Source organism: Gossypium arboreum, chromosome 4, assembly GCF_025698485.1.
Source record: "Gossypium arboreum isolate Shixiya-1 chromosome 4, ASM2569848v2, whole genome shotgun sequence".
Lineage (NCBI taxonomy): Eukaryota > Viridiplantae > Streptophyta > Magnoliopsida > Malvales > Malvaceae > Gossypium > Gossypium arboreum.
In genome coordinates, this window is record NC_069073.1 from 102,768,604 (window position 1) to 102,795,628 (window position 27,025).

Below are 27,025 nucleotides of genomic sequence, written 5' to 3' on the forward strand. Positions count from 1 at the left end.
AAAATTAGGTGCAGTTTCACATGGCCAGAACACATACCCATGTGCTAGGCCGTGTGTCTCACACGGTTGAGACACACGTCCGTGTCTCTGCCCGTATAGTGATTCCTAGGCATTTTGTTTTGAAAATTTTAAAATGCAAGGGACACACGGCTATTCACACGCCCATGTATTATTCATATGTCTCACACGGTCTAGTCACACGCTCGTGTGCCAGGCCTTATGGACTCAAAATGAGCCTTATACATCAAGTTTACCAATCCTGGAAATCTTGAACAACAAGCAACTCAACATCCAATTCTTCAACCAATCTAGAACACATTCAAATACCTCTAATATATGCCAAATTCATCATTCTATGGGCCTAATCAAAGTACCCTCATTGATACTCTATTCATATTATCTAAACAATTCCATAAGTCATCAATCAAACCAATTACTAATTCATACCAATTTAACTTAAATTTTGACCTATTGCATACTCATATTGTAACGCCCTAAATTTATGTAATTTTAGCTTATGTGATTTTGGAACACAAAAATATATGTATATGTTTCGGTAATTCCTTGACACAATTGAGTATCTGCTTTAGTAGTTAAGTGTTCCAGGTGTGTGTGAGAAGTCCCAAGTTCAAGCCTTAGCTTTGACAAATTTTGGCTTTTTAATAAATAAAGCCTCACTCTAGTTCAGTAAGCTTATGTTATATTGCCTGAAATTCTATATCAGAATGAGCCTACTGGTCTAGAGGTTAAGTGGTGTGTTAGAGGTCTAGAGTTCGAATTCTTGAGCAAGCAAGAGAGTTAATTTTTGTTCGGTGGACTGCCAGAATTTCAATTGGACCAAAATTCTGAGTGGTGGAGATTATGTAGTTAATGGGGGAGAGTTTCAAGGGATCGGTAGCATCTTTCCATATTTTCTTCTCTTCTTTTTTTTTTTGAATTTGAATTGTTTCTCTCTCTCAAGTTAAAAGTCAAATTTGTTCTTCCATATTCTGTCAATTTTCTTTTTTTGCTTCCTTATTCTAAGAGAGGGCTCTCGTATAGTGTCATTCTAAGTTGATATGTTGATTCCATTGGGCTAATTTCTGGTTTTGGCAGTAAAAGATCGCGAGGAACAATACCCTTATCTTGCGGAATCGTAATCACAAAGTTCGGTGTGTAGGGGTAAGTGATGGTTTGTGAATTGAATTGTTTTCGGCTTCATGATTTAGATTAATCATGTTTTAGGTTTGATTCTGAGCGTTGATATGTTGATATTTAGGTTCTTGAGTGCTCAGAGATCGTTTTAGCATCAATCAATACAAGGTGTGTACCCGAAACACTAGAAACGAGTCTTGACGAAAAGCCGAAAAAGCCTACTGTCGGTGCCACACGAGCGTGTGGCAGCTTGTATGGCAGGCCGTGTGACTTAACACTGGCGTGAGAATGACAAGCCAGGCCGTGTGCAAATGACATGGCCATGTGATGGACGTAGAGGCCGTGTGTGAGACACGGGCTCGATCAATTGGGCCGTGTCGGCCACACGGGCATGTGAGCCCACACAAGTGAACCACACGGGCGTGTGGGATTCTGGGCCAGGCTGTGTGATTCACACAACCAAGGCCATTTTAGGGCATGTGGGATTCTAAGCCAGGCCGTGTAATCCGCACAGCCAAGGCTATTTTGGGCCGTGTGGGCCCACACGGGTAGGCTACATGGGCGTGTGAGCTGATTTTTTTTGAAATAGTTCTGTAAGATTACACGGGTTGCCCAAGTCGACTGCGACCTACTGTAGGATCGGTAAGCATTATCTGGACCTCTAAACATGTGATCTATTGTATGATATCTATACTGAGTTTGATAATACTGAACTAATTGTGTGAATGATTATTGCATATTAGCATGCCATTCATTGTGTGTTGCATTGCATCGAGGTGGGTTGATGATTTATTGGAAGAAATGTCTGAAAGGCTCTTAAGCCTGTTATCTGGCAACTTAGCTGCAAATATATGTTTATGTGCCGCGTTTCGGTATAGCATGGTGTGTAGGGATGGGTAGGTCGATTTTATCCCCACATGGTGTGTAGGGTTGGATGGAGATGGTGTGTAGAGACTGGTGGGTACGATTCTGATATTCCGTTTTGCATATGTATCTGATTAGACTAAGCCCTAATTTATATCTGATTCTACATCTGAATGGGCTAAGGCCCGAACTGATTCTGTAATGGACCCTAGCCACAGACTGTTTATTTCTGACTTCTGATGATTATTCTGTATGTTTTCTGTAGGGGTTACACACTGAGTTTGCGAAAACTCACTCTTTTTTGTTTAATCTGTACAGGTAATCCCCAGACCTGACGGATCGGTGTAGCGGAGGACTCAATGGTGGCTACACATAAAATTTTAACTGAATTTCTATTTACTTCCAGTTTTTATTACTTATTTGGGGTTTTTGATGTAATTCTGGACTTGGACTGTTTGGTTTTAATTCGGGACTTTATACGGTTTTATGATTATTTAAACTGCAACTCATCAAAACTCGGTTTTCCTAAAAACTAAGGTTTTCGTAAATAAAAACGGCTTTTCCTAAAATAGAATGTTTCTTAAGCTTCCGAGTAAAAGAGTTACGTTTTAATCACAACAAAGACCATGTATTTCTACTCCATGGTAAAACAAAGATTAAGTAACTAGAACGGTTTTAACTCGTCAAATCCGATTTCAAACTCCATAACATGTGACGTCTCCAGATTCGGCCATAACATCTTGGTCGGGTTTGGGGTTACACATATATATTAACTTAAACATATCATTTTATACTTCAATATGCCATACATATATTTATGTATACAAAGTACCTAATATCATTTTATAACATATTTACAATCATTTCCCAAAATGTCAAACATGTGACACCCTAGGTACATGCCATTACCAAAAGAAAAATATACTTCACCACTTTGAGTTCTGGATCGGCTTTGGACACTAATTCAACGATCTGACTTTAACATAACTTGCGCATGGAAACAAACCGTACGCTGAGTATAAACTCAGTGGTATTTCTATAATCCGAGTACTTATATATCTAAACACACATAATAAAAATCATTCAAATAAATAACCAATTTCATAACAAATCATTCATAACATTTTCAATTCTCATATCTTACTTTTTCAATCTCATAATTGATATTTGAATAACTTTTCTCAATAGGATACACATATTATTTCACTATATCAATTTCCATTTCATGAACCCATTGGTTCATACATTTTAGTTTCATAACTCAATTCAATATTCCAATCCAATTCATGTTCAAAATAATCCAATATCATTCATATTGCCAAATCATTTATTTACCCCTATTAACAGAACTCAGACTTTGCAGGATACACGTATCCAACCAAAACACACCAGTTTGGCACCCAATGCCTCATGGATAATTCGAAGTAATAAGTTGACACCCAGTGTCTCATCAGCCTTACAGAAGTAGGTTGATACCCAGTACCTAATCAAATTTGTTCGAAGTAATAATTTGACACCCAACGTCTCATCGACTCGTGGTCAAAGTATCCCTGAACTCTTCCAATCCTATGGCATGCCAATTATATCTGACTCAGCCCGACACAATAAATAGGGTTTTCAAATCACTTTCTATTTCAATCAATATCCATTACAAATCAATATTAACATATATTCAAGCATTCAATTTCAGCATTATAATATCAATACTTACCTCATTCACTTACCATACTTATTGATCAAAACACAACAATTAATAGTAATTAGATTTGGATTATAGAAATATAAACTGTAGTTTCCGAGTAATCTTCGTTAACTTTGTCTTTTCCTTTCCTAGCCGAGGTCTCCAGCTCAACATTAGCTACATAAATTGAAAAAATTAAAATTTATCAATATAACACAATTTCATATTGAATATTTCAATTTATACTCAACCTTTGCTCACATTTCAATTAAGTCCCTAATCAAAACTAACTTTATTTTATTTAAAATTAATTTCATATTTTCATTCGAATTCCCACTTTAGATTAATTTCAACTTTCAAATTTCACCATAAATCCTAATTTTGAAATCCTCTCAATTTAGTCCCTATTACTCAAAACTTATGATTTATTTTACAATTCAACTCCTTTTTCACTTCTAACTTGAAATTCTATCAATTTAACCCATAATACTTCAATTTATTCAACATGAACAACATCTAAAAATCCACTAACTTTTAAATTTTCAACATAAATCAAGTAGTATTTGTTCTAGGATTCTAAAAACACCAAAATTTCAAGAAAAGTGCTAAATTGACTTACCAATTTGAGTTTGAACCCTAAAATCTTTAATTCTCCTTCTTTTCGTTCTCCTTTCTTTTTCTTTCTATTCTTTCTCTGTTTCGTTTCTTTGTTTCTTTCCCTTTTTTTTTCTATTTTTTTCTTTTATTCTTTAATTATAATATAATATAATATAATATAATATAATATAATATAATATAATATAATATAATACAATACAATACAATACAATATAATATAATTATATAATTATATTTTATAACATTTACTTAAATAATAAGTAAATAGATAATTATTATTTAAATTTATGTATTTTATTTTACCACATTTATTTCACTATTACCACACACTTGTTACTTATTGCTTAATTGCTAATTTAGTCCCTTCAATTTTCTCTATTCTATAATTAAACTTTCACCTTTTATTTAATTTAGTCCTTATACCTAATTACCCTCAATTCAAGCTAATTTACCTAGTCAAAACCTAGTTAACCACACAACAAACTTCGTAAATATTTTTAATAAATATTTACAAATCCATTTCACGAAAACGGAGACCCAAAAATACATTTTTCGATAATCGTAAATTTTGGGTCGTTACAAAATAAGCAAAATGCTACCGAAATTTTTATAAAATAATTTTACCACTACGTTTCCTTTTCAAGAAAAAAAATGGAAAAGTGAGTTGCTTCGGCAACGAAATGTAACATTTTATATTTGGATCCAACAACTCGGTCGGGTATAAGGAGTCACATTTGAGTGGTATTAGAGCTATCCAAATTTGATATCAGATGTGTAAAAATGTGATGTATTATGTATAACGAAGTCTGGTGTACATGTCATTATTAAATATTGAGTTTGAGCTGAAATCGGATGCTGAAATTGTTTTGTTTGAAAATTTGTATAGTAATATGTCTGAGGAATTGAAAGATAGTATGGAGCGAGAAGTAGAAGACGAAAATAGACATAATGCACCTGGTGAAGAGGGAACTAGTGTTCATCAGTCCCCGAGAACTTTTGGACAAAGACAGTCAGCTCAAGGTGACGATCCATAATTGCGTATTATTGCTGATTTGTTACAGAGGGTTGCTGATATTGCACCTCGGCCTACACATCCTACTAGACAGAGAGGTTCTTTGATTAAAGAAGTTAGAAAACACGGGGCCATTGAGTTTAGAGGTGTAAGAGGTGTTGATCCTTTTATTGCTAAAGAATGGTTAGAATCAGTTGAAAGGATATTCGAACAATTAGAATGCACCCCAATTAAGTGTTTAAAGTGTGCTGTGTCTCTACTACAATGAGATGCCTTTCATTGGTGGAAAATAGTGGTTCGTTATCATCGTGTAGATCAGATTAATTGGGAGTTGTTTCAGATTGAGTTTAACAAGAGGTATGTTAGAGAATTGTATCTAGAAGAAAAGAAAAAAGAGTTTATTGAGCTAAAATAAGGAAAGATGAACATTATTGATTATGAACGAGAATTTCTTTGCCTATCCAAGTATGCTCTAGAATTGGTTCTTACTTATGAAGCTACTTACAAACGCTTCCACCAGGGATTGAGAGATGCAATTAAAGTCCAACTGGCTTCTAATAGGATGACAAAGATTGCTAATATAGTAGAAAGAGCCAAAATGGTAGAACAAGCAATATGGTTAAATAAAAAGAAAGTGGATGATAAAGCTTAAGAATAAAAGCTGATTGGTTCTGGCTCACAGCCACCTTCTAAACGAGCTAGAGACTTCAAAAGTCAAGGGAAATCCATTACACTTTAGATTGGTGTTGAGGGCAGAAGCCAATCTAGACAGTCATCTGCTCTAATAGCCAGAACAGATCGTCCTGGTCGTACTGTTTGGATATAACAGTGAGATTATTATGGGAAGAGTCATAAAGGAGAGTGTTGGCGTAAGATCGGAGCACGTATTAGATGTGGTTCGATAGAACATTATGTTTGAGATTGTTTGAAATTGATATTACTTCTGTGTCATCTCAGAGATCAACTTTTACACCTCGAGGTCGTGGTAGTACCCAAGGTGGGGTTGGTGGCAGAGGCAGTCAGGGGAGAGTTACTAATTCCTCTGCGAGTCATGCAAAGGCTACCATTCCTGTCTGAGTCTATATTGTCATGACCAGAGGGGAAGGTAATGCCACCGATGTTGTTTTTGGTATTTTTTCTCTATTTTTTGTATCTATTCATGCATTGATAGGTCCAGGTTCTACACATTCATACATGAGAACTGAGTTGATTAATATAAAGAAACTAATAGTTGAGATATCTGAGGTTAGAATTAATGTTTCAAATGAGATGGGACATTTGGTGAAAGTAGATCAAGTATGTAAGCGGTACCCTATTAAAATCTATGTTAAAATATTTTTTCTGATTTTCTGTTGATGTCATTTGATGAATTTGATGTGATTTTGGGAAATATTTAAATATTTTCATTATATTTTCTTAGCTAGTATTTTATAACTAATGTTTTGATAAAATAGTAAAGCATAGAAATCTAGTTTATTGATATGTTTTGAGAAATCATAGTGCTGAGAATTGATTTAGGAGATAATTTAAATGTGAATATTTTGTGAAAATCTAAATTTTGCAGGGGTTTTATGTAAAATAGGCAGAAATGCTGCCGAAATTTTTAAAAAATAATTTTACAACTGCGTTTCCTTTTCAAAAAAAAAGGGAAAAGTGAGTTACTTCGGCAATAAAATGTGACATTTTATATTCGGATCCAACAACTGAGTCGGGTATAAGATGTCACACCACATGATGACTACAATATTATCCAAGTGCATATTTAGTACTACACCATATAATTAGTACTATACCATATTAAAACATCGATATCTTTAACCTTGGGAAAATTTTTGAAGCTAAAATTTTCTATTCTTCGTACTTTTAGCCAAGAAAGCATTGACATTAGATTTACGACTTGCAAGATAATCAAACAAACTACAAAGGAAGCCGTCATCAAATTATTCCACCGCCATCAACTTCATTTTTCCTTAAAGATGTGGTGTCTTATCCTCAATAAATTGTTCTAATGCATGAGCAATCTTACCAAATTGCTCACCCACAAATTGAATGTGTTCATCAACGACACTTTCTTAAGTATTTTTCCTTTTAACATTTAGATATGCAAGATGAATCTATTTTTGTTCTTACCTCCTCAACATCTTTATTGTTGCAGTTTATAAGCATCGAATCCTGGTTACCATAATCTAAGTCTATGTCAGCAAATATTCTAGCAAAACTCCTTGTTGCCATATCTTTGCCAATAACCAAAGCTATTTTATCATAATGGTCAATACTTTTGTTCAAAAATGGTTCATATTTCTTGTGTGTCTGTTGGATATTATACACAATTAGAATAACTAGTAAAAAGCAACTGAAATATATTTAACATATATATTTTTCCATCACTATTGCATTATGTGTCGTTTTATCACAAGTAATTATTTTCATGTTATCATCCAATCCAAAACTACTTTCGACTTGAATTGAGCACATAATTTTCCATGTGTTTTCTACAGTCTTCAGATGATTTTCCACATGCTTAGAATCACATTAAACTTGGAATGTTACAGAAATAGCTGTCGTAACTCGATTAATAGAAATTATTCTGAAAGTGCTAGAAGGTTTATTTCCTTTCTGGGCCTTAGCTGCCTCCAAACGTACTAACGTACAGAGTAGAAATCCTGCACAAAAAGATATAAAAGGCAGTATCCGCAAGTATACGGGTCAAGTTGTAATATGGTTACAACGAAGTAGGGAGGATTGTACCTAAGGGAAGCAAGCACTAAATTAATTTTAACCTAAACATAAATAGATCTAATTAGTACTTTAAATGGATTATATTACAATGAATAAAAATAAGGTTTTGGTAATCTAAACTAACAATAAGAAAGAAAAGAAAAGAAAATAAAGAAATAAATCACGAGAAATTAAATAATATATATATATATATATACATATATAATATGAACATAGGTGATTAGCTCACTTTAGTAGTCATAACCAACTGTTCTTTTGAGTTTTCTTGTTCAATCAACTAGTCAATATCCTAGTAGGATTTTCTGATCTTCCACTGAAATATTAATTCTGCAAGAACTACTTATCTTTTGACCTTACAGTCTAGATCGATTTAAGGTTAATGTAACAGCCCGTTTTCAGTGGTGTTAAAAATAGTGGTTTCGGGACAACAATTCCTACGAGTGAATTATTGTTTTAATATTTATTTAATGTCTCTGAGATTATTTTAAGGTCATATTAAAATTCTGTTAAGAAATTTTGAAGTTTAAATGTTTAATTAGATAAAAAAGACTAAACCGTAAAATGTGTAAAAGTTGAATTCTATTAGTTAAAGGGGTCAAATGGGTATGAAATATTAAACTAATGGACTAAGATAATAATTATCTCATTTAAGGAGTTAGTGGACAAATATGGACATGAATTTTTTGTTTTGTAAAGTTAATAACCAAGGTTAAAATGGTAATTTAATAATTAAATTAAATCAAAAGAAACTAAAACATGGTATCATCTTCATTTTTGTCTTCTCCATCGAAATTTTAAAGGAAAAAAACACCATTTTAGGGCTTTAGGGTTCAACTTGAAAAGGTGTTTTGCATGGTATGTATTCAAGCCTTGTTTTTAATGATTTTTATGTTTTTGAGTTCGTTTTAGCTTAATCTAGCTAGCCTGGGGGTTAATTTGCAAAATTATTAAAAGTTGAGAGACTTACCATGCATTTTTTAAAATAGGTTTTGAATTTATTTGATAGGTTATTAATCTTGGTTGTAAAATAAACATGTTTTGTTAAGTGATTTTTTATGAAATTAAATTTAAGGATTTATTTATGAAAATAGTAAAGTTTCATAGTAAAATTATGAAATAATGATTTAAGTGGGTTGGTATGAGTCCCTAAGAAGTTCGGCTAGCTTGTATGAATGATTAAAATGGTTAAATTTCAAGTTATGAGCTTAATGACTAAAATGTGTAAAGATAAAGTAATAAGGGTAATTTCGTAATTTTACATAAATACGAATTATGGATTAAATTGAATACTGGAAGTACTTAATTGAATGAAATTATCTATTTAGATCAAGATAAACAACAACCGTACTTAAATCGAGGAAAGGCTAAAGCTTCGAATTAGTTTGCAACTCTACTTTTACGGTCCTATTTATCGAGGTAAGTTTGTACGACTTATAATCATATTACTATTAGTTAAATTGACTATCTATTACATTGTGTTAGTTATACATGAATTTGAAAATAAATGTATCAATGTTATAAATAATTGACAGATAACGAATCTCGTTTGAACTTTAAGAATTCTTAGGATACGAATGACATGTCATTAGGAATTTCATGTTTCGGGTACTGGTCTTAAATGTCCAACCAATGGCTGAGATCCTTCATTTGTTGTGGATTATCCACAACTTGTGTGAGCAGCATCGTGTAGCTAACATTCTGACCCACAACTCGTATGAGTAGGTCCATGTCACAGCTTGTGTGAGAATTATTGAAAAGGAAATGTTACAGTTATATGGAAAGGCACACTATGTGTGAGCATTCCTGAGTATCTGATGTAATTTTAAATGGTTCAACGGGTATGTAAAGGAATGGCATGGTAAGTACACAATGTGATATTGAATCATGATCTATGAAAAGGCTAATGTAATAAATGATGTGCTTATGGAAATCTACTTATATTATAGTTGAATTCATATGTATCATGAATGAGCTTACTAACTTATGAGTTTGATGATGATTGTATAGGCTTTTACGAAGATTATGGTCTTGGTAATGGCATTACACTTACGTTTTGTTTGAGTTTATACAAGCTTACTAAGCACTAGTTATTTACGTAGTTACTTTCCTTTGTTTTATAGATTATCAGAAGCTCGACTGGTTGGAAGCTCGTCAGAGACCTATCACACTATCCAATAACCATTTCGGTAGTTTATGTTAATGGTAATATTCTTAAACATAATATTTCGGAATTGCTAACAATTATACTTAATGAATATTTTTTATTCACATGATTGTGCCTACTACATATCTGTTTGATTTATGTTAATGGTGATATTCCTAAACATTTGGTTATGGGAATTACTTCTAAGTTGTTAGTAATGTAACTTTGTAAACTAATCCTACTTTACTTTCAAAACTTTTCAAAGCATCAAAGTATCAAGATTAAGTTGCATGTGAGATAAGAATCATTATACTTTTAATGTTTGATAACCATGTTCCTAGCAGTAATAAATCAAAGAGACGTCTTCTTTTTGCATGCTATATCTAGACTTGGTTTGCTTAAGGACAAGGAAAAAGTTAAGTGTGGGGGAGTTTAGGTAGGTTCTTATTTACATTCATCTTCATTGACTCTTGATTGTTTAAAGAAAAAAACCAAGTCAAATTTTTTATTTTGCCTCTTTGTTTTTTTATTATTGTTTATTATTGTTATTTTTATTTGCAGCTAAATTTTTCCTTCTTGCTTTCATGTTTATTTTTCTATTTGGTTTTTTTTTGGTTTACTTTTAATTATATGTTTACATTTCTTAAAGACAAGTAATGATTTAAGTGTAAGGGTATTTTATTTGCCACAATTCGTTGTAGCAAATTAGGCCCAATTCTATACTTAACGAGTTGGTCTTATAGTAAATTAATATAGGGTTTTTTTGTTTACATATAAAAGGTTTTACGAAAAATATTTTATGCATTTTCCTGTGTTCATTTTACATAAAACAGCTTGGTTAACGGAAAATGACTTACAAGTCAATATAAAATAAGCTATTTTTTCGTAAAATAACTTACCCTTTTGAAAAGCGTAAGTCATTTTCCGAAAAAGAGCTATTCTATAGGTAATTTTATTTTTATATAAAATTTAACTTAAATTAAGCTTAATATTATTATATTGATAATAAATTTTATTTTTAAAATTATTAAAATATTAATATAAAATATTATATTTTTCAATATTATTAAACATACATATTTAATTATTTATATTTAGTCATATAATGAATAATTAATATAATTTATTATTTTAATAAATTGTTTAATATTTTAATTTTATTTTAATAATAAATTTTAAAATAATAAATTTAAATAATATTCTTCACATATTATTGAAAATATTCAATATTACTATTTTAATAATAAATATTTATTACAATTATAAATATATTAATAATAAATGTTTTGTAGGATAAATGTTAAAATATGTCATAAGTCTATGTACTCTTCACAAATTTGCAATTTAGTACTTTTATTTTCTATAATTTAGTTAGGTCATAATACATGTAATCTATAAATATATTAATAATAAATGTTTTGAGTATAAAGGTTAAAAATATATCATAAGTCTATGTACTCTTCACAAATTTGCAATTTAGTACTTTTATTTCAAGAATTTAGTTAGATCATAATACATGTAATCTATAAATACTTGCTCAGAACAACACATTAGAGGGGATTCTTATGTTTTTATTCTCTTTCTTAGTTTTGACTTAGTTGATGTTATGTTCTTATAATTGGAAGATCCTATTTTGAAGTGAGACCGAGCAGAGATTGTTCCGGAGCCATGCTTTCATCGATATCTATTATCTATATTTTTTTCTTTAACATTGTTAATTGAATGTTTGTGTCAAGATTAGAATTAATTCATACTTTAACATATTTCGCATGTTTCAATTGTACTAACCTAATTAACTGATTGACAAGTAGTGTTCAATTTGGATTAGTTAGATTTGATTGAGTGCAATTAAAACCTAGGATTGACGGCTCTGGGAAGTCATTTAGGTAGGAATTAATCCGAAATCGATATTGGCTATTAAGCATCACTCAGCAAATCAAGGGTTAGGAAAGGAAGAACTTAAACCCTAAGCTTGACGACCTTAAGAAGTCATATAGGTAGGAATTAACCCGAAATTAATAGTGCCTATAATGAAAACCTTACCCTGCCCTGGTCTGAACTATCATCGAGATATGAGTTGTTCTTGCCAACTAGTTAGGTTAGTAGAAGGCTGAGAAACCCTGATAGGTTAATTAGTAACCAACTATTTAGAACCCTACATAAATAATTAATCAGGTAAAACAATTGGATCTAGGCTAAATGAACTCGCATAGTCTAAACAATGGATAGGAGAAGTCGATACATGAACTTAGGAATAGATTTAGTTTTAATTCAATTTATTTGGTTATTATTACTATCATCTCACTTCAATATTAACAATTACTAATTCGTGACTCGAGTAGATTAATAGTTATTTTTTGTAATTGGCTTAATAGCAGTTTCCCCTAAACTGCAACCCCTAGGGTACAATCCTTAGAATGCTTACCAAGTGTTTCGTTGTAAGCAAACTATATTACAACATGACTCATATACTTGCAGACACTACCTTAACTCATATATTTAGTTGCAATATTCTAACTTCCGACATTGGTATGTCGGGAGGCGGTCAATAATCCGTCGTATGTCGGGAGGCGGTCAATAATCCGTTGGGACGATAAACATGGGGTTATATGGACTAAGACCATAGTTGAAAGACGCAATGGCATCATAGCTAGTTTGCTAGGACACTAAAGTCGAGGAAGTCTGTCTAAACATTAAACACGAGGAAGTCTTACGGGGCATTAAAACACAGAGGTTTGGCCAATGAGTAAAGACACGAGGTTTATAATTGGAAAGCCCTCGGTTCAGAAAGAATATCAAAGGTGAAATTGAACTTCATAGGTGACTAGAATGAGAAATCATAAAAAGAATTTAGCTGGTGTGACCAAAGGATATTGGCCACCAGAATAATTATGGCAGTCAAAGTTATGTCTCAACCCATATAGAGTGGAAAGGAAAGAAGCTCCTTAAGAGAAAAAGGGTATTCCTAGTATACGCATATATCATTCCGCCAGGAAAGTTGCGAATTTTATGCAAAATAAATATGCATGGGCAAGCATGCAGTAGTACGCAGTTATGTACATATCATGGAAAAATGGACCAGTCGATGGGTTAATAGGCCTAACTGAATTCTCTTAAGAGGAAGTGATTGCCAAGGTCAAACAGCCGGTAAAGCCACTCAAAGATAAGGGAAGACAGAGGGTAAATCTAGATAAGAGAGGTCATGGATTTCAATGAGCTCCCAAGTTCGGAGTGATAGGCGTTAAAAAGTTTTTTTTAGGGATTCTATGACAAGGGTAAGGACCCCGATACTAGTGAAACCTAGTGCTCCAAGGCTATGTAGATATGGAATTCTTGGGGGAGACCATAGTTGTAGAAATCACTTCAACAGTTGTCAATCGTTAGTCATCAGAAATAATGAATACAATTAATAGGGAGTTAAAAGTTGAGTTGAATTCTTCACATTTATTTTATTTCTTTATATATATATATGCAAATCTCACTAAGTTCACTCAAACTTATAAGCTTCCTGCTCAAATTGCAGGTCCATTAAAGGTATAGAAAATTTGAGAGAGACCAAGCCAGTCTTTCACTGAAAGCTAGGTGGAATACAATAGCTGTGTATGCATATAGAGGGACTCCCTTATAGGCAACGCCTCAAGGATTAATTTGGAAGGGTCTGTATTTACTTTGGTGGAGTTGTAAACATCGCTAAATTAGTTAAATTAGTAAACCTGTAAAGGTCCAATTTTGTAATGGCATGGATTATAGTTGTCGTCCTAAATTGTAAAATTGGCAATGTCACCCATTTAAGATAATAACTCTAAGTAGGTTGTTGTGATAGTTTAGGTTGCTGTAATATCTGGTACCCAGAGTTGTTGGTCGAGTCGGGTAAGGGGTGTTACACTTTCTCTCCTGGGCCCATAAAAAATGTTCGACCACATGTCCTTTTTACCTCTTATTACTAAAACCCATGTCCCCACTTAGTCTCTCTATCTCTAAGTGATTAAAAATAACAATACTAATCTCATTAGTGGAGTTGCTATTACTTAGGGACACAATGCATTTAGTTGATGTCTTCAAGTGAGAATTCTCACCTTCTGCTCTATTCTCTTGGTGCGTAAATCTTTTAATGTCCCTTGTGGTCTTATTGACAAGAAGAAAAAGTGGATTAATATTATGTTAGGCAACAACTACTGAATAGAAACTCCAACATGCATTTGAAAACATTCAACACATCCTTCGTTGTATCCCTATCCAGCCTTTTTTTTTTGGATATTGTACCAATAAAATACATCTTTATAATATCGATTGAAAATGCCATTTTTATTAAGGGAAATTATTTGGTATATTTTAGACTCCATAATTAGGATTAAGAGGGTTGGCAACTATCCTATAAGGGTATAGTAAAATATTTTAAAAAAATACACTTTTAACAAAAAGAAACATGTCAATTTTTTATACCTACTTGTGGAAGAAGAAAAAAATACACTACTAGTATACTAAATACTTATCATTTTATTAATATATATTCAAAAGCTGATATAACGGTTACATTTTATTAATTATCAATAATACATATAATAAATTATAGTATGACAATATAGTATTACATAATATATTAATACACATTATAATATCAATAGTTATGTGTAATTTAGTATGTTACAATACATGTCTATTACTAGAAATACATAAACTATTATTAAAATTTTAATATCTTAAAAATTGTACTTGTATTAAGTTAGATTTTGAATTGGGTTTTAACTTTTACAAATTATATATATATATATATATATCTAAGTATTGGATTTAATTTATTTTTATTTTGAACTTGAGATTTGAGATATAATTAGTTTATTTTGGGTTTGAATAATATTGATTATATTAATTAGGTTTGTGCTTAGTATAATATATTTGAGTTTTAGAATAAATATTTTAGAATATAAGTATCGGTTTATAAATTTAATAATAAATATAAAAATTATTCAATTGTTAATATAATATAATAAATAATAAAATATCTTTTCACCAATTCATATACATATAATATAATAAATTATTTTAAATACAATAATCCCTTTAAATATTTTATATAAAAGAACTCTATTAAATATATATAATTTTATGCTTTTTATAAGTTAAATATGAATTGTGTAATCATACTATAAAAGAAAAATAAATTATTATATTCAAAATTAAAATATTTATAATTTTAAAATTTTAAAATCATTTAAAATCATATCTGAACTCGAATTTAAAATATATAAATTTAAGAAAACTCAAGATTGAAAAAATTAGACTGTTAATTAATCTGAAATTGAGAAAATTTGAATTAAAAAAAATTGAACCGGAAGAAAGGACGATAGACCCAGTTTGTTTACCACATCTAATAAATTTGATGTTTCTTATTAGGAACGAAGTCTGCCCTTGTCTTCAATCAAAGCCGAAAGATCTCAAGAGAAAGAAAACCTTATTGGTTCATTTCATAGGCTTTTACAACCAAATGCCAAATTAGTGGGTGAGTTGGAGAATTGAAAGGCAAAACAGGAATCAATTGATTGGACAAAATGTATTAAAGTTTAACAGTAAAAAATTAAAAAAAGAAAAATTCTTGCCGCACATGAAACTGGACTGGATATACCTTTTGTTTGACAAGTGTAGAGCCAGCTAGCTGAGACTGGTAGTTTTAATTTATGGGAAGTCAAGCAACATGTGCTTAGCCCTTAGCCTGCCTTGTAGAATGGACTGAATATACCTTTCTTCCATTCTCCAACAACGCTCTTACAAGCCATCATACCATTGAATTTTTTTCCACAAAAGGAAATCATATCAAATATCACATCCGGGGTTTTTTTAAGATAAAAAACTCAAAAAAAATTATAAAAATAACCTTATTACTAAATTATTTTAAAAAATAATCTAATTTCCACACTAATAATGGGTATATCCACATTTCAACACGGCATCCCATAAAAGTAACTCAATTATTATTTCATGATTACAAAAATAATAGAATAAAAAGAAAATTAATTTTTTGGTGCCATCGCTTCTTAAGGTAGCACCGTATAATTTTTATATTTTCACATGTATTTTCATAATTAAATGAAAAAAATATTTTTTATTTTTTTTGATGCGCCTTCTTTAATGGATTATTCGAGATGTGGCAGCATTAGTATTATTTTTGAAATTTTTTTGTACTATCACTTCATGTGATGTCACCAAAAATAGTAAAAAAAAAAATTTCCTAGTCCCTGTTAAAGATGTGGCTACACAAGTATATTTTTTTTGACTATTTTTTCCACCACTTTATCATATAAAGTCACCAAAACGAATAAAAAAATTATTTTCTTGGTCCCTACACTAGATGTGGCAACACTAAGTATATATTTTTTAAAATTTTTAAGTGCCGCCTATAAATATGGTGCACTAAAATCAGTACATTATGTAAGCACCCATTATGGGCACACTGTGTGAAGTGGCGGCATCAAAATATTCCAAAAATAATACTGGTACTGTCACATCTTATGTAGTCATCAAGGAGATTTTTTTTTTATAGATATTGATGCCTTCATTAAAGGAAGCTACATTGAAAAATAATTTTTTAATCTAATTTGGAGCCTCATTAAAGGAGGCAGCACAAAAAATAATAAAAAAATATTTTTTCATTTAATTATGAAAATATGCATAAAAATAAAAAAATTATACAAGTGTCGTCTTGGGAGTGGCGGCACAAAAAAATTAAATAATTTTTCATCCTATCATTTATGTACTAATGAAGCAATGATTGAACTGTTTTTCAGGTGGTGCCGGCACTCATTATTACTGTAGAAACTAAGTCATTTTTCGAAATAATCTAATACTAGAGTTATTTTCATAATTTTTTGGATTTTTGAGGTTATTTAACTAAAAAACCCCTCACATCCGCCATGGAAATCAAAGCAGCGCCTTCCCACGTTAAAAACCATAAATATTTTCTCATTATCTTTTATTATTGGGATTTATCATCATATAAATTTATCAATTTTCCAAATCAATTTAAATCAAATACTTTCCTAAATCATCATTAAAATGAACATATAATTTGCCTATATTATTAACCCATAAATTTTTTGTACAACAAAATTTATACATGTTGATTTTTCAAAAGAAAAGTATAAATATACTTTTAGAAATAAAATCATTATAACTTTTCTTTTATAAAATTGAGTTATTAGATTTTTATAAATTATCCTTTTTATCAACTACACATAAATAACTACATTATTTCTCAGTAATTTTTAAGAAAAGAACTACATAAGAACAGCTAAATATGTAATATTGATAATTATCAAAATTACACATAATTTTGTTTCAATGTATGATGTTATATATAAACTCGATTTGGTGTAATTATGTATATTAAATTTTGGTTGTATTCAATTTTACAAACCATTAAAAATTATCCATGTAACAGTATTTTACATTTATATATTATACACAAACAGTTACATTATTCCAATATGAAAATAAATAAATAAATTTACTTCTTTAAGCGTGTAAAATTCAATAAAAATCAAAGTTTAATTTGCACATTTAAACCACAACCAAAGTTTCATGCACATAATTGTACTAAATTAAAGTATATAAAATTACACATTAAAACTAAGTTTATGCGTAATTTTGATATTTATCCTTATGTAATATTATACATAATTTGATTTTATATGATTATAAATATTTAGTTTAATTTAATTTCACAAAGTAATTTAAAACATTGCAAGTTTAGATTGAAAAAGAAATTTTTTTGAAAAGTAATATGAAAAAATAATTTTTAATTCTAAGTATTTAGTATTATTATAAAAAATTAGGTCGGAGAGTTTAAATGTTCATAACAAACATGATGTTGGAAACTAAATAATAATAATTTTGATGATATTTAAACAATTTAATATAATTATAAATGAAATGTACATTTTAAATATTTTTAAAAATAATTAATATAAATTATTTTTAAAATTAATAATACATGATTTTTTAAAGTTTAAATATAAATGATATTCAATTGACTTAATGGTGGTAATTATAAATAATATTTTAAAAATATATAATAAATCCATTAAATATTTAAATAATTCAATATGATGAAACATAAATAAAATTAATTTAAATTTTTATTTTTAAATAATTAATATAAATAAAATATTTTGATAAATTCACTTAGAAACGCAAAAGTAAAAAAAAAATCTAAACATTGCATTTTAAATAAAAATATATTTGACATTTTTTAATTTAAAAATTAAGCTTTTGAGTTGGAAAAACAAAATGCCTTTTTATCCTACCCAAAGAAAGCCTAAGATTCGTCATCCGTCACCGTCCATTAAAAGGGAGGGACAAACCCGAAACGGCACCACACGACCGTTAGGAAATCAGTCAACGTCCAGAGTGGGTCCCACTCCCACCCCACCATAACTCCCATTCACCAGACGACACGTAAACTTGGATTTTACACCCGGGACCCACGTTTTATTCGCCTCCTGCAGAATATCCGCGATCCCCTTTCCATATCTCAGTAAACGTAAACTTTATATTTTTTTTCTGCTCTTCGGGTTTGGCTTTAAATGGTAACCAAGAAAGAGAGCGGGAACCGGCACAGCTTCCTTTGCTACTTCTCTATTTAAAGCCTCCTATAAGGTGTTATTTCTCTATTTTAGTGCCTATTATCCTTTTATTATTTTTGCTCTCTCTTTGTTTTTGAGATCTGTGTGTTTCTTCAAGCTTCTTGAAAGCGTCATTTTGGTTGAGAACTGGAAACCGCTGCTGGTAAGTTGCAATTCTATTTTTCGACGGTTACTTCTTTTATTTTTCATTTCTTTTTAGCTTTTATGCTCCGTTTCTTATCGTTTCTGCTCTTCTTCTTCTTCTTCCTTTTTTTTTATGTGGTTGTTTCTACTTTTGTAAGTTGTAACGTGGCTGTAGCACAGAATCAGAGATGCAAATTTTTTTATTTAAAATTTATTAGATTTGTCTGATATAATTTTTTTTCTGGTGAGAAATCATCTGGCGCTTATCTTGAGCTGAAATCACATTTTTATTAGCCTTGGTTGGTTTTGCTTTTGTATTTTCTCACTTTAGAAGATTTTAAGAGGTAGTAGTTTGTAGATCTGTGTTTGTAAGCTAAAAATTTAATTGATTCTAAAAGTTTTTCCTAAAAGTAAACGATGGAATCACTGTGCGAGTCTGCGAGAGACTCTGCTACGAAATCATCTTTAAAACAAAAATTATTTTCCGATTATTTTTCCAAACAGAGTAAAAGAATCAATTAGTAGAATTCTTCTTTTCTTTCATTTTTCTTGGGCAGTTTTCTTTTAGGATTTTGAGAGTTTTACGTTGAACTGTTTTGTTGTTGTTAAATTTGATGACACTCTGCTGCTAAGTGCTAAGAAAACCTTCAGTTTTCAAAGCAGAAAAGCTCCGTGTCAAATGCAAAACTTAGGCAGTTTTCCGAAATCGAAACGGCTTTTACCCAGTATGTGGTGACAATTTTGTTTTCGCTGCATAGTTATACAAACATTTGATTGGTTAAGTTATATGATCGATTACACGATAGAAAAACCAAAGAAATGTAACAAATCAATGAAATTTCTACAATCATTGTTTATTATTGCTGTTTAAATCTTATTCAAGAATTGTTTATTATTGCTACACTGTCTGTAACTCACAGTGATGGCTCCACCAATTGAGACTACAGTCAAGTCCTCTGACTCTCACTGCGCTCCACATCCTCCTTTGAATGAAAGGATCCTTTCGTCAATGACCAGGAGGTCCGTCGCTGCTCACCCATGGCATGATCTTGAAATTGGTATGCAATGTCAACTTTAGCTATGTATAGTTTCTTCTGGATTTCATGTTGGCTTTTTTTTTTTTTTTTTGTAAATATAACAATTTACTACTTTTTTTTCCTACTATTTTTAATCTCTATTACAGGACCTGGAGCTCCTACGGTTTTCAACTGCGTAAGTATGCTATACTTTATCTTCTTCCCGGTTATTACATATTAAATAACATATCTGGGATGGGATAAAATGCTCTAGACATTACTGCATTTGATTGTCCCTAGCACATTTCTTATAAACATTTATGCAAATCCTTTAGAGTTGAAATATAGTAAAATTTTCATTAATAACAAAGGTTTTAATAGATCTTACTTGATTATTGTTATATTGAAGATGTGGTTAATTTGTGCAGGTGATTGAAATTGGGAAAGGGAGCAAGGTGAAATATGAACTTGACAAGAAAACTGGTTTGATCAAGGTAATCAACTAGCTACCCAAATGTACTTGAAATGTTGCGATAGATGCTTAATTGGTTGCTGATGAAAAGTGCTTAAGTTTGCAGGTTGATCGTGTGCTTTATTCATCAGTTGTGTATCCTCACAACTATGGTTTCATCCCTCGTACTCTTTGTGAAGACAATGATCCCTTGGATGTCCTGATTATTATGCAGGTACGCCAGTTGCTCCTCATTTTCATTAAAAATATCATAGTTTAATGCAGGGTTGCATAACATGTTTTTCCAATGCACTTTGAGATTGACATGGTCCATATAGTGAATCAAACTTGTGCTGCCATTCTTTTCCCTTAAATATTGTGCATATTCAAACAAAGTGTCTAAAATTTTTAAGGCAATACACCATTGAAATACTTGCAGGAACCAGTTCTTCCAGGGTGCTTTCTTCGGGCTAAAGCTATAGGTCTGATGCCTATGATTGATCAGGTATGCATTAACCACTCATTAAAATAGTCCAGGTTCTTGTATAATACTCAAAACCAAACGAGAAAATAAAATCTGCAACCATGAATGTAGGGTGAGAAAGATGACAAGATTATTGCCGTATGTGCTGATGATCCTGAGTATCGTCACTACAATGACATCAAGGAACTCCCACCTCACCGTTTGGCTGAGATTCGCCGCTTCTTTGAGGACTGTAAGTTTAATTATTCATAGTAGCAAACCAAGCGCCGCATGTAAGTTCTACAATCAAAGACGTCGCTGTGTAACTTTCTTTTGTCTTAATAACTATTTGCAGATAAGAAGAATGAGAACAAGGAAGTTGCTGTCAATGACTTTCTGCCCGCCTCAACTGCTTATGAGGCAATCCAGCATTCCATGTAAGTTATAGTTTCCTATCTAGGCACTTATATATTAAATGATTGAAATACTTATTAACTGTTTTACTTGCAACAAGTTACTAATGATTAAATATATTCGATCAGTTTGATGAAATTTTAAGTTTTATATATTTAATTCGATTGAATAGACTTATGAAATTTATTCAATCAATTTGTATAGTTTTTATTTAATTGGTTTTCAACATTATGGTTTGTAGGAATTTGTACGCGGACTACATTGTGGAGAGCTTAAGGCGGTAGTTGTTCATAGCATTCCGTCTTTATAGTATATTACATAGTTATGAATATGTTTCTGCTATATACTGAAGTACTGTTATGCATACTGCATTCACCTACGAAGTAATTGTGTGCTTATCCCCTAAAATACATTTTCATTTTCTGGATGGAAGAAAGAAAAAGGTTTGAAGTTATGATAATTTTGCAATGATGGCCATAATTTTGGATATTTCTCATTGTAATGGTAATGCCTATAATTCTTTTTCCTTTTTGTCATTTGATTCTCTTGATTTTTATTTTAGGGTTGTATTATGCCAATCGATTTTTTTTTAGTATAAGAAAACCGATACATAGAGACAAAAGCCAACAATTAACAGAAATTTAAATTTCAAGCTAATAAGTTTATTTTGTACACCCAAACGTAAGCTTTTCGGCCACAATCCTAGATCGATCAATATCCAGAGCAAAGAAAATTGGGAGGAGCATCTCAAACATGACGACGTACAGAAGATAAGGTCATATGATCAAGTTCATGAGTCGCTCTATAGCAGTTCGTCTTGCCCACTGGAACGAGATGATCTACTAGAATGATAATCTTGCAATATTACTTCTGTGTTGACGTATTATCGAACTTCCTTACCATACGATTCAATATGGACATCATAAAATCGCTCATCCTTTAGCCACGTGAGTATCTCGTGGATAGCAAGAAACTAAGCCAAGACTGGATTAAGGATATCTTCGAATGTACTTAAAGCAAGAGGAGGCTGGGAGGAGTCCAGTCCCTTTAAAATAAAAAATTTTTTATTTAAATTTTTTAAAATTTTAAATTAGTAAAGATAAAATTATATTTTACCCTCCTTAAAAATGATAAATTTTGCTTATTAAGGTGTTCTCTTATAATTGTTTACTAAGGTGTTCTCTGAAAAAAATAAGAATTTGCTTCTTGTTCCTGCGAATAAGAGACGGAAGACGTACATAGAAGCCTTAGTTAATTATTGTTCCCGCCAATAAGAATTAGAACGAAACATAACCCCAGATCTTTTATAGTTAATAGCCTAGCTAGAAGCCTCCTCATAGAAGCGCAAAATATGGTGCACAACTTGACATTCCTCAGCACTAGCTCGAAAAAAGAAGACTGTGATCTGCGAATAGAAGATGGGACACTACAGGGCCTCCACGGCGAACAGAAATCCTGTGCAATATTCCACACGCTTTCGTCAGTTTGAATCGAAAGTTATGTTCTTCGGTGCAAACATGATCCATTTGCATAGCTCAATTGAAATATGGTTATATTAAATGTGACAAAATAAAATATATTTAACAAAGATTATTTTTTACTCATGATCTTGAAAAAAAAAAGTTAGCGTCAAAGTTCAACAAATTCGTTCTAGTGATAATTTAGTAAATTTTATTATTAAGACATTGTCAACTTTAAAGTTTCAAATATCACTATATAAGATTGAAATGTGTCGACTCAAAAGATGAAACGTGATGTCATTAGGTGAAGTCAAAATTACGTTACACTTTTTTCCTTTAACCAATGTTTTGTCCCTTCATTAGGTTACTATTCTACGTGATTTCTCCTAATAAAGTTTTAATGACACACATTTTTCATTGATGGACATCCAAAGGAGAATGTTGTAAAATGGATGTCCACATAGCTCCCATAATCCCCCAAGAATTCATTTTCTTGTAACCCCTAAAAATTTATAAGATACCTTAATTATATGTATTAGAGTTTTGTAACCTATAGTGGTTGAGGCCCTATAAATAGAGGGCATGTATAAATTTTTTAGATATCTAAATGAAAATTGAATCGTCTTTTCATTTTTATATTTTTTTCTCTTGTTCATTCTATATTCTATTACTCAAAGTAGTAGTTGAACTATCCATTTTTTTTCGAGTTGGAACCTAAACTATTTTTGGTCCCAATTGATACTTAAACCATATTTTATTGTCCAAATTACTCCAATCATTATAAAAAATTCTAAACCAATTATTTTGTGACACTTTTAAATTAAAATTAAAATAAAAGAACAGAATTAAATTAAATTGTAAAAAATAAATTAAATTAAATTGAAACTTTTCAAAAATAATTACACTCTCTTCCTCCCCATAATTCTTTCAAAATAATTTCACTCTCTTCCTCCCCATAATTCTTTCTTCTGATGAACATTTTTAATTGTTATCAACATACATGATTTTGAAAATGAATATTTTTGTAATTAATAAAATTTTTGGGTCAATTTCATCAAAAAAAAATTGGGTCAATTTAAAGAAAAAGCGGCTTCCCTTGATTAAATTAAATAATGTCATCTAAACTGTGCACATCTATCTAACGGACTCAACGTACGCCCGCCACTGATCCGCGTGAACTCAAACAACCAATCAAATGTCATCTCACTCTCTGTATAAATAATCCTCCCTGCCAACTTCCTCTTCATCGAACTCCCTCAATTCGTCATCTCGTAAATACTATTGTTCAGTTTACCCTCTCTATAGCTTTTGTTTTTGTTCTCATTCTCATAACATGGCGCCGAAAGCTGAGAAGAAGCCCGTCGAGAAAAAGCCAGTAGCGGAGAAAGCCCCAGCGTCGGCAGAGAAGAGGCCGAAGGCTGAGAAAAAGATCTCTAAAGATAGCGGAGATAAGAAGAAGAGGAAAATCAAGAAGAGCTCCGAGACGTACAAGATTTATATTTTCAAGGTGTTGAAACAGGTTCACCCTGACATCGGGATCTCGAGCAAAGCCATGGGGACTATGAACAGTTTCATCAACGATATCTTTGAGAAACTGGCTCAGGAGGCTTCTAGATTGGCTAGGTATAACAAGAAGCCGACGATCGCATCAAGGGAGATCCAGACGGCGGTGAAATTGGTTTTGCCTGGTGAACTGGCGAAACACGCCGTCTCTGAAGGAACCAAGGCGGTTACTAAGTTTACAAGTTCTTAGAATTATGTTTTCTTTTTCAATTGAAATTGGGATTTAATTAGCGGGTTTTAGGGTTTTTATTTTTTGAATAATGGTGGTGGTAGTGCTGTAGTTGGGATGGAGAGGTAAATTGTTGTATGGATATAATAATTATAGTTACTATTTGAAATAGTTTTATCTATATTTTGCTATAATCTTATAGGGATGAATTTGAATGAATTTTGTATTCATTGTGTCATTTTAAGTTGTGTGACTCAAACCCTCTGATAGGGTTTATGAGTTGTTGGTATGATAGGAGACGTGAAGGTTGAGACCCTGTTTGTGTCCTTGATGGGAGATGAATCAAATAATTCTTGTGGTTTAGGGTCAAGCCAAGAATCAAAATATGGAGTGAAAGCAAGGGATTTGTCTTTTTTTACTGTTTAAAAGTGAAATCACCTATTTTGGATATTCAATTTAATGAAAAAGGAATTTTTGTCAATTATTAATTTAGTCATTCAAAAAGAAAATCATCAAATTGATTATTTTGCTGTTAAATAGTAATAAAATATTGACTGTATATTTTTATATTAGTCACCTTAAATAGAGGTTATTATTATTTTAGTCACCCTAAATTACCTAAAAATATACTACAGCTTTTTTGTTACCATTTCATGATAGGTTAATTTCCTTTTAGTGTGATCAACTTAACCAAAAAAAATGAATGACTAAAATAAGTATAATTATCATTTAGAGTAACTAATCGGGTAATTTTTTATTTTATTTTATTTTAGTGACAATCTTCTTTAAATAAAAAGAAAAGTCATGGTTTTTTATTCTTTTCTTTATGTTGTTTTTGAAGTAGTGGTTTTTATTATTTTTCTCTATGTTGTTTTTATTATTATTTTAATTTAGCTTTGGATTTTTTTTTGAAAAAATAATTCATTAAAATTATCACAAAACAAAATAAGTAGGATAAATCAACAAGGAAGGGAAACACTAACCTAAACCAACTCCATTCTAATCTCTTCATCGTCGATAGAAGCACTACAAGCCAAACCCGCATCTAAAATAACTAGTAAAAATGGATGAACAACATCCCAATAAGTGAGGCGGCTGCTGTCGTTGCTTTGTTTGGCAATTTATTTACTTCAAATTAATTGCCATGCTTTCCTCACTTTGATTTGTATTTGATGTTAATAATTTGATTTAGGGTAAATCTCTTAATTATTGGTAAGTTTCTGTTTTATTATTCAACTATGAAAAATTAAAAATGGCTATCCAATTATCCAATTTTTTTTTCTTTTTGGTTATCCTTCTAAAATTGACATAATAATAATTTTAACCCTTTACATTTATACATTGTGTCAATTTAGTTTTGATTCTAAATAAGTCAACCTCAATGTTTATGCATTGTATAATTTGGTCCCTTTTTTTTTTTCAATTTTACTTTTCTTTGTGACCCTTTTACCTAAAAAGCTAAAAAATTATCAACGAAATTTGAATAAAATATACCAAAAATAGAAATACCCAAAAATTCAAGATAATAATTTATATCTTCTTATTCTTTTAAAACTAACCCTCAATGTCACAAATAAAAGTAAAACTGTAACAAAAAAAAGAGAGATCAAATTGCACAATGTGTAAATGTTGATGTTTGGTTTTTTTTGTTATCAAGACTAAATTGACACAACATACAAATGTTGAGGGTTAAAATTATTATGATGCCAATTTGAAAAGCTACCAAGTTATCTTTCTATTGGTAATTTAACGGTCAGTGACCAAAAGAGAAAACTTCAAATATTTGGGCGACCAAAGAAGAAAAAGTCAAGTAGTTGGGTGACCAAAAAAAAAATTACCAATAGTTGCTTGACTATCAATATAATTTATTCTTCAATTTAATTACAATAGTGTTTAATTTGTTTTATATGATTTAATTACCATAGTTTGCATTAACTTATTTTGATGAAGAAACAATTGCAAAGATAGATTCAATTTGGGAGAAAAAAAAGAATTCAAATTTTGATATTTTTAAACTAAAGCAACAAATTGCTCACAATACAGAAGTGACTTACGTAAACATTTTAGGATGGGCTTGAAAAGCTACTTTTAGTGATTGGAGGAGCTGCTCTCGCCCAAAACTTTAACAGGTTTCAAATTATAACTATTCACAATTTCAAATCTATCAACAAGCTTTTTGTACATATCCTTATCCTCAAGCCATACTTTGCTCCTCAAATCCTTTAGCGTTAATCAATACAGGTTAGGAGAAATGATAAATAGAGATATATTATCATGGGATGCTCCAAAGTCAGATGGAAATTGTAGCCAGCCTTTGAAGACATCAAATTCCTCTTCCACGATGTTAAAATAGATTTGCTACTTTTAAGCAATGGCTAATTGAAGAAAGAAGCTTCTTATTGTGCTAGTGCCATGGGTCGCGAATCAAAGCCCAAGACCAATGCGCACGGAACATCCCATGGAGGTCAACAGATGAAATGGGCTCATTCAACCCATTTGAATTGGTTCGATTCTTGGACATGAGTAGAAGCCCATC

At 31.1% G+C, this 27,025-nt stretch overlaps 2 protein-coding genes across 3 annotated transcripts; both read left to right on the plus strand.

The window, feature by feature from the left end:
* Window positions 1-18,701: 18,701 nt before the first annotated feature.
* LOC108457867 (soluble inorganic pyrophosphatase 4-like) lies at window positions 18,702-21,757 on the plus strand. 2 transcript variants are annotated; one of them, XM_053026444.1, is made up of 10 exons: window positions 18,702-18,843; window positions 18,928-18,972; window positions 19,874-20,011; window positions 20,137-20,165; window positions 20,398-20,463; window positions 20,548-20,655; window positions 20,860-20,925; window positions 21,016-21,136; window positions 21,239-21,320; window positions 21,539-21,757. In XM_053026444.1, the coding sequence occupies exons 3-10, from the start codon at window positions 19,876-19,878 to the stop codon at window positions 21,579-21,581; spliced, it is 651 nt and encodes a 216-aa protein (XP_052882404.1). In that variant the 5' UTR covers window positions 18,702-18,843; window positions 18,928-18,972; window positions 19,874-19,875; the 3' UTR covers window positions 21,582-21,757. The 2 variants fall into 2 exon arrangements, with proteins under 2 accessions (XP_052882404.1, XP_017612541.1); XM_017757052.2 differs by having other exon boundaries at window positions 18,729-18,972.
* A 2,130-nt stretch (window positions 21,758-23,887) lies between these two features.
* Window positions 23,888-24,708, plus strand: LOC108459384 (histone H2B-like). Its single transcript, XM_017758744.2, has one exon. The coding sequence runs from the start codon at window positions 24,091-24,093 to the stop codon at window positions 24,508-24,510; it is 420 nt and encodes a 139-aa protein (XP_017614233.1). The 5' UTR covers window positions 23,888-24,090; the 3' UTR covers window positions 24,511-24,708.
* The last annotated feature ends 2,317 nt before the right edge of the window (window positions 24,709-27,025 follow it).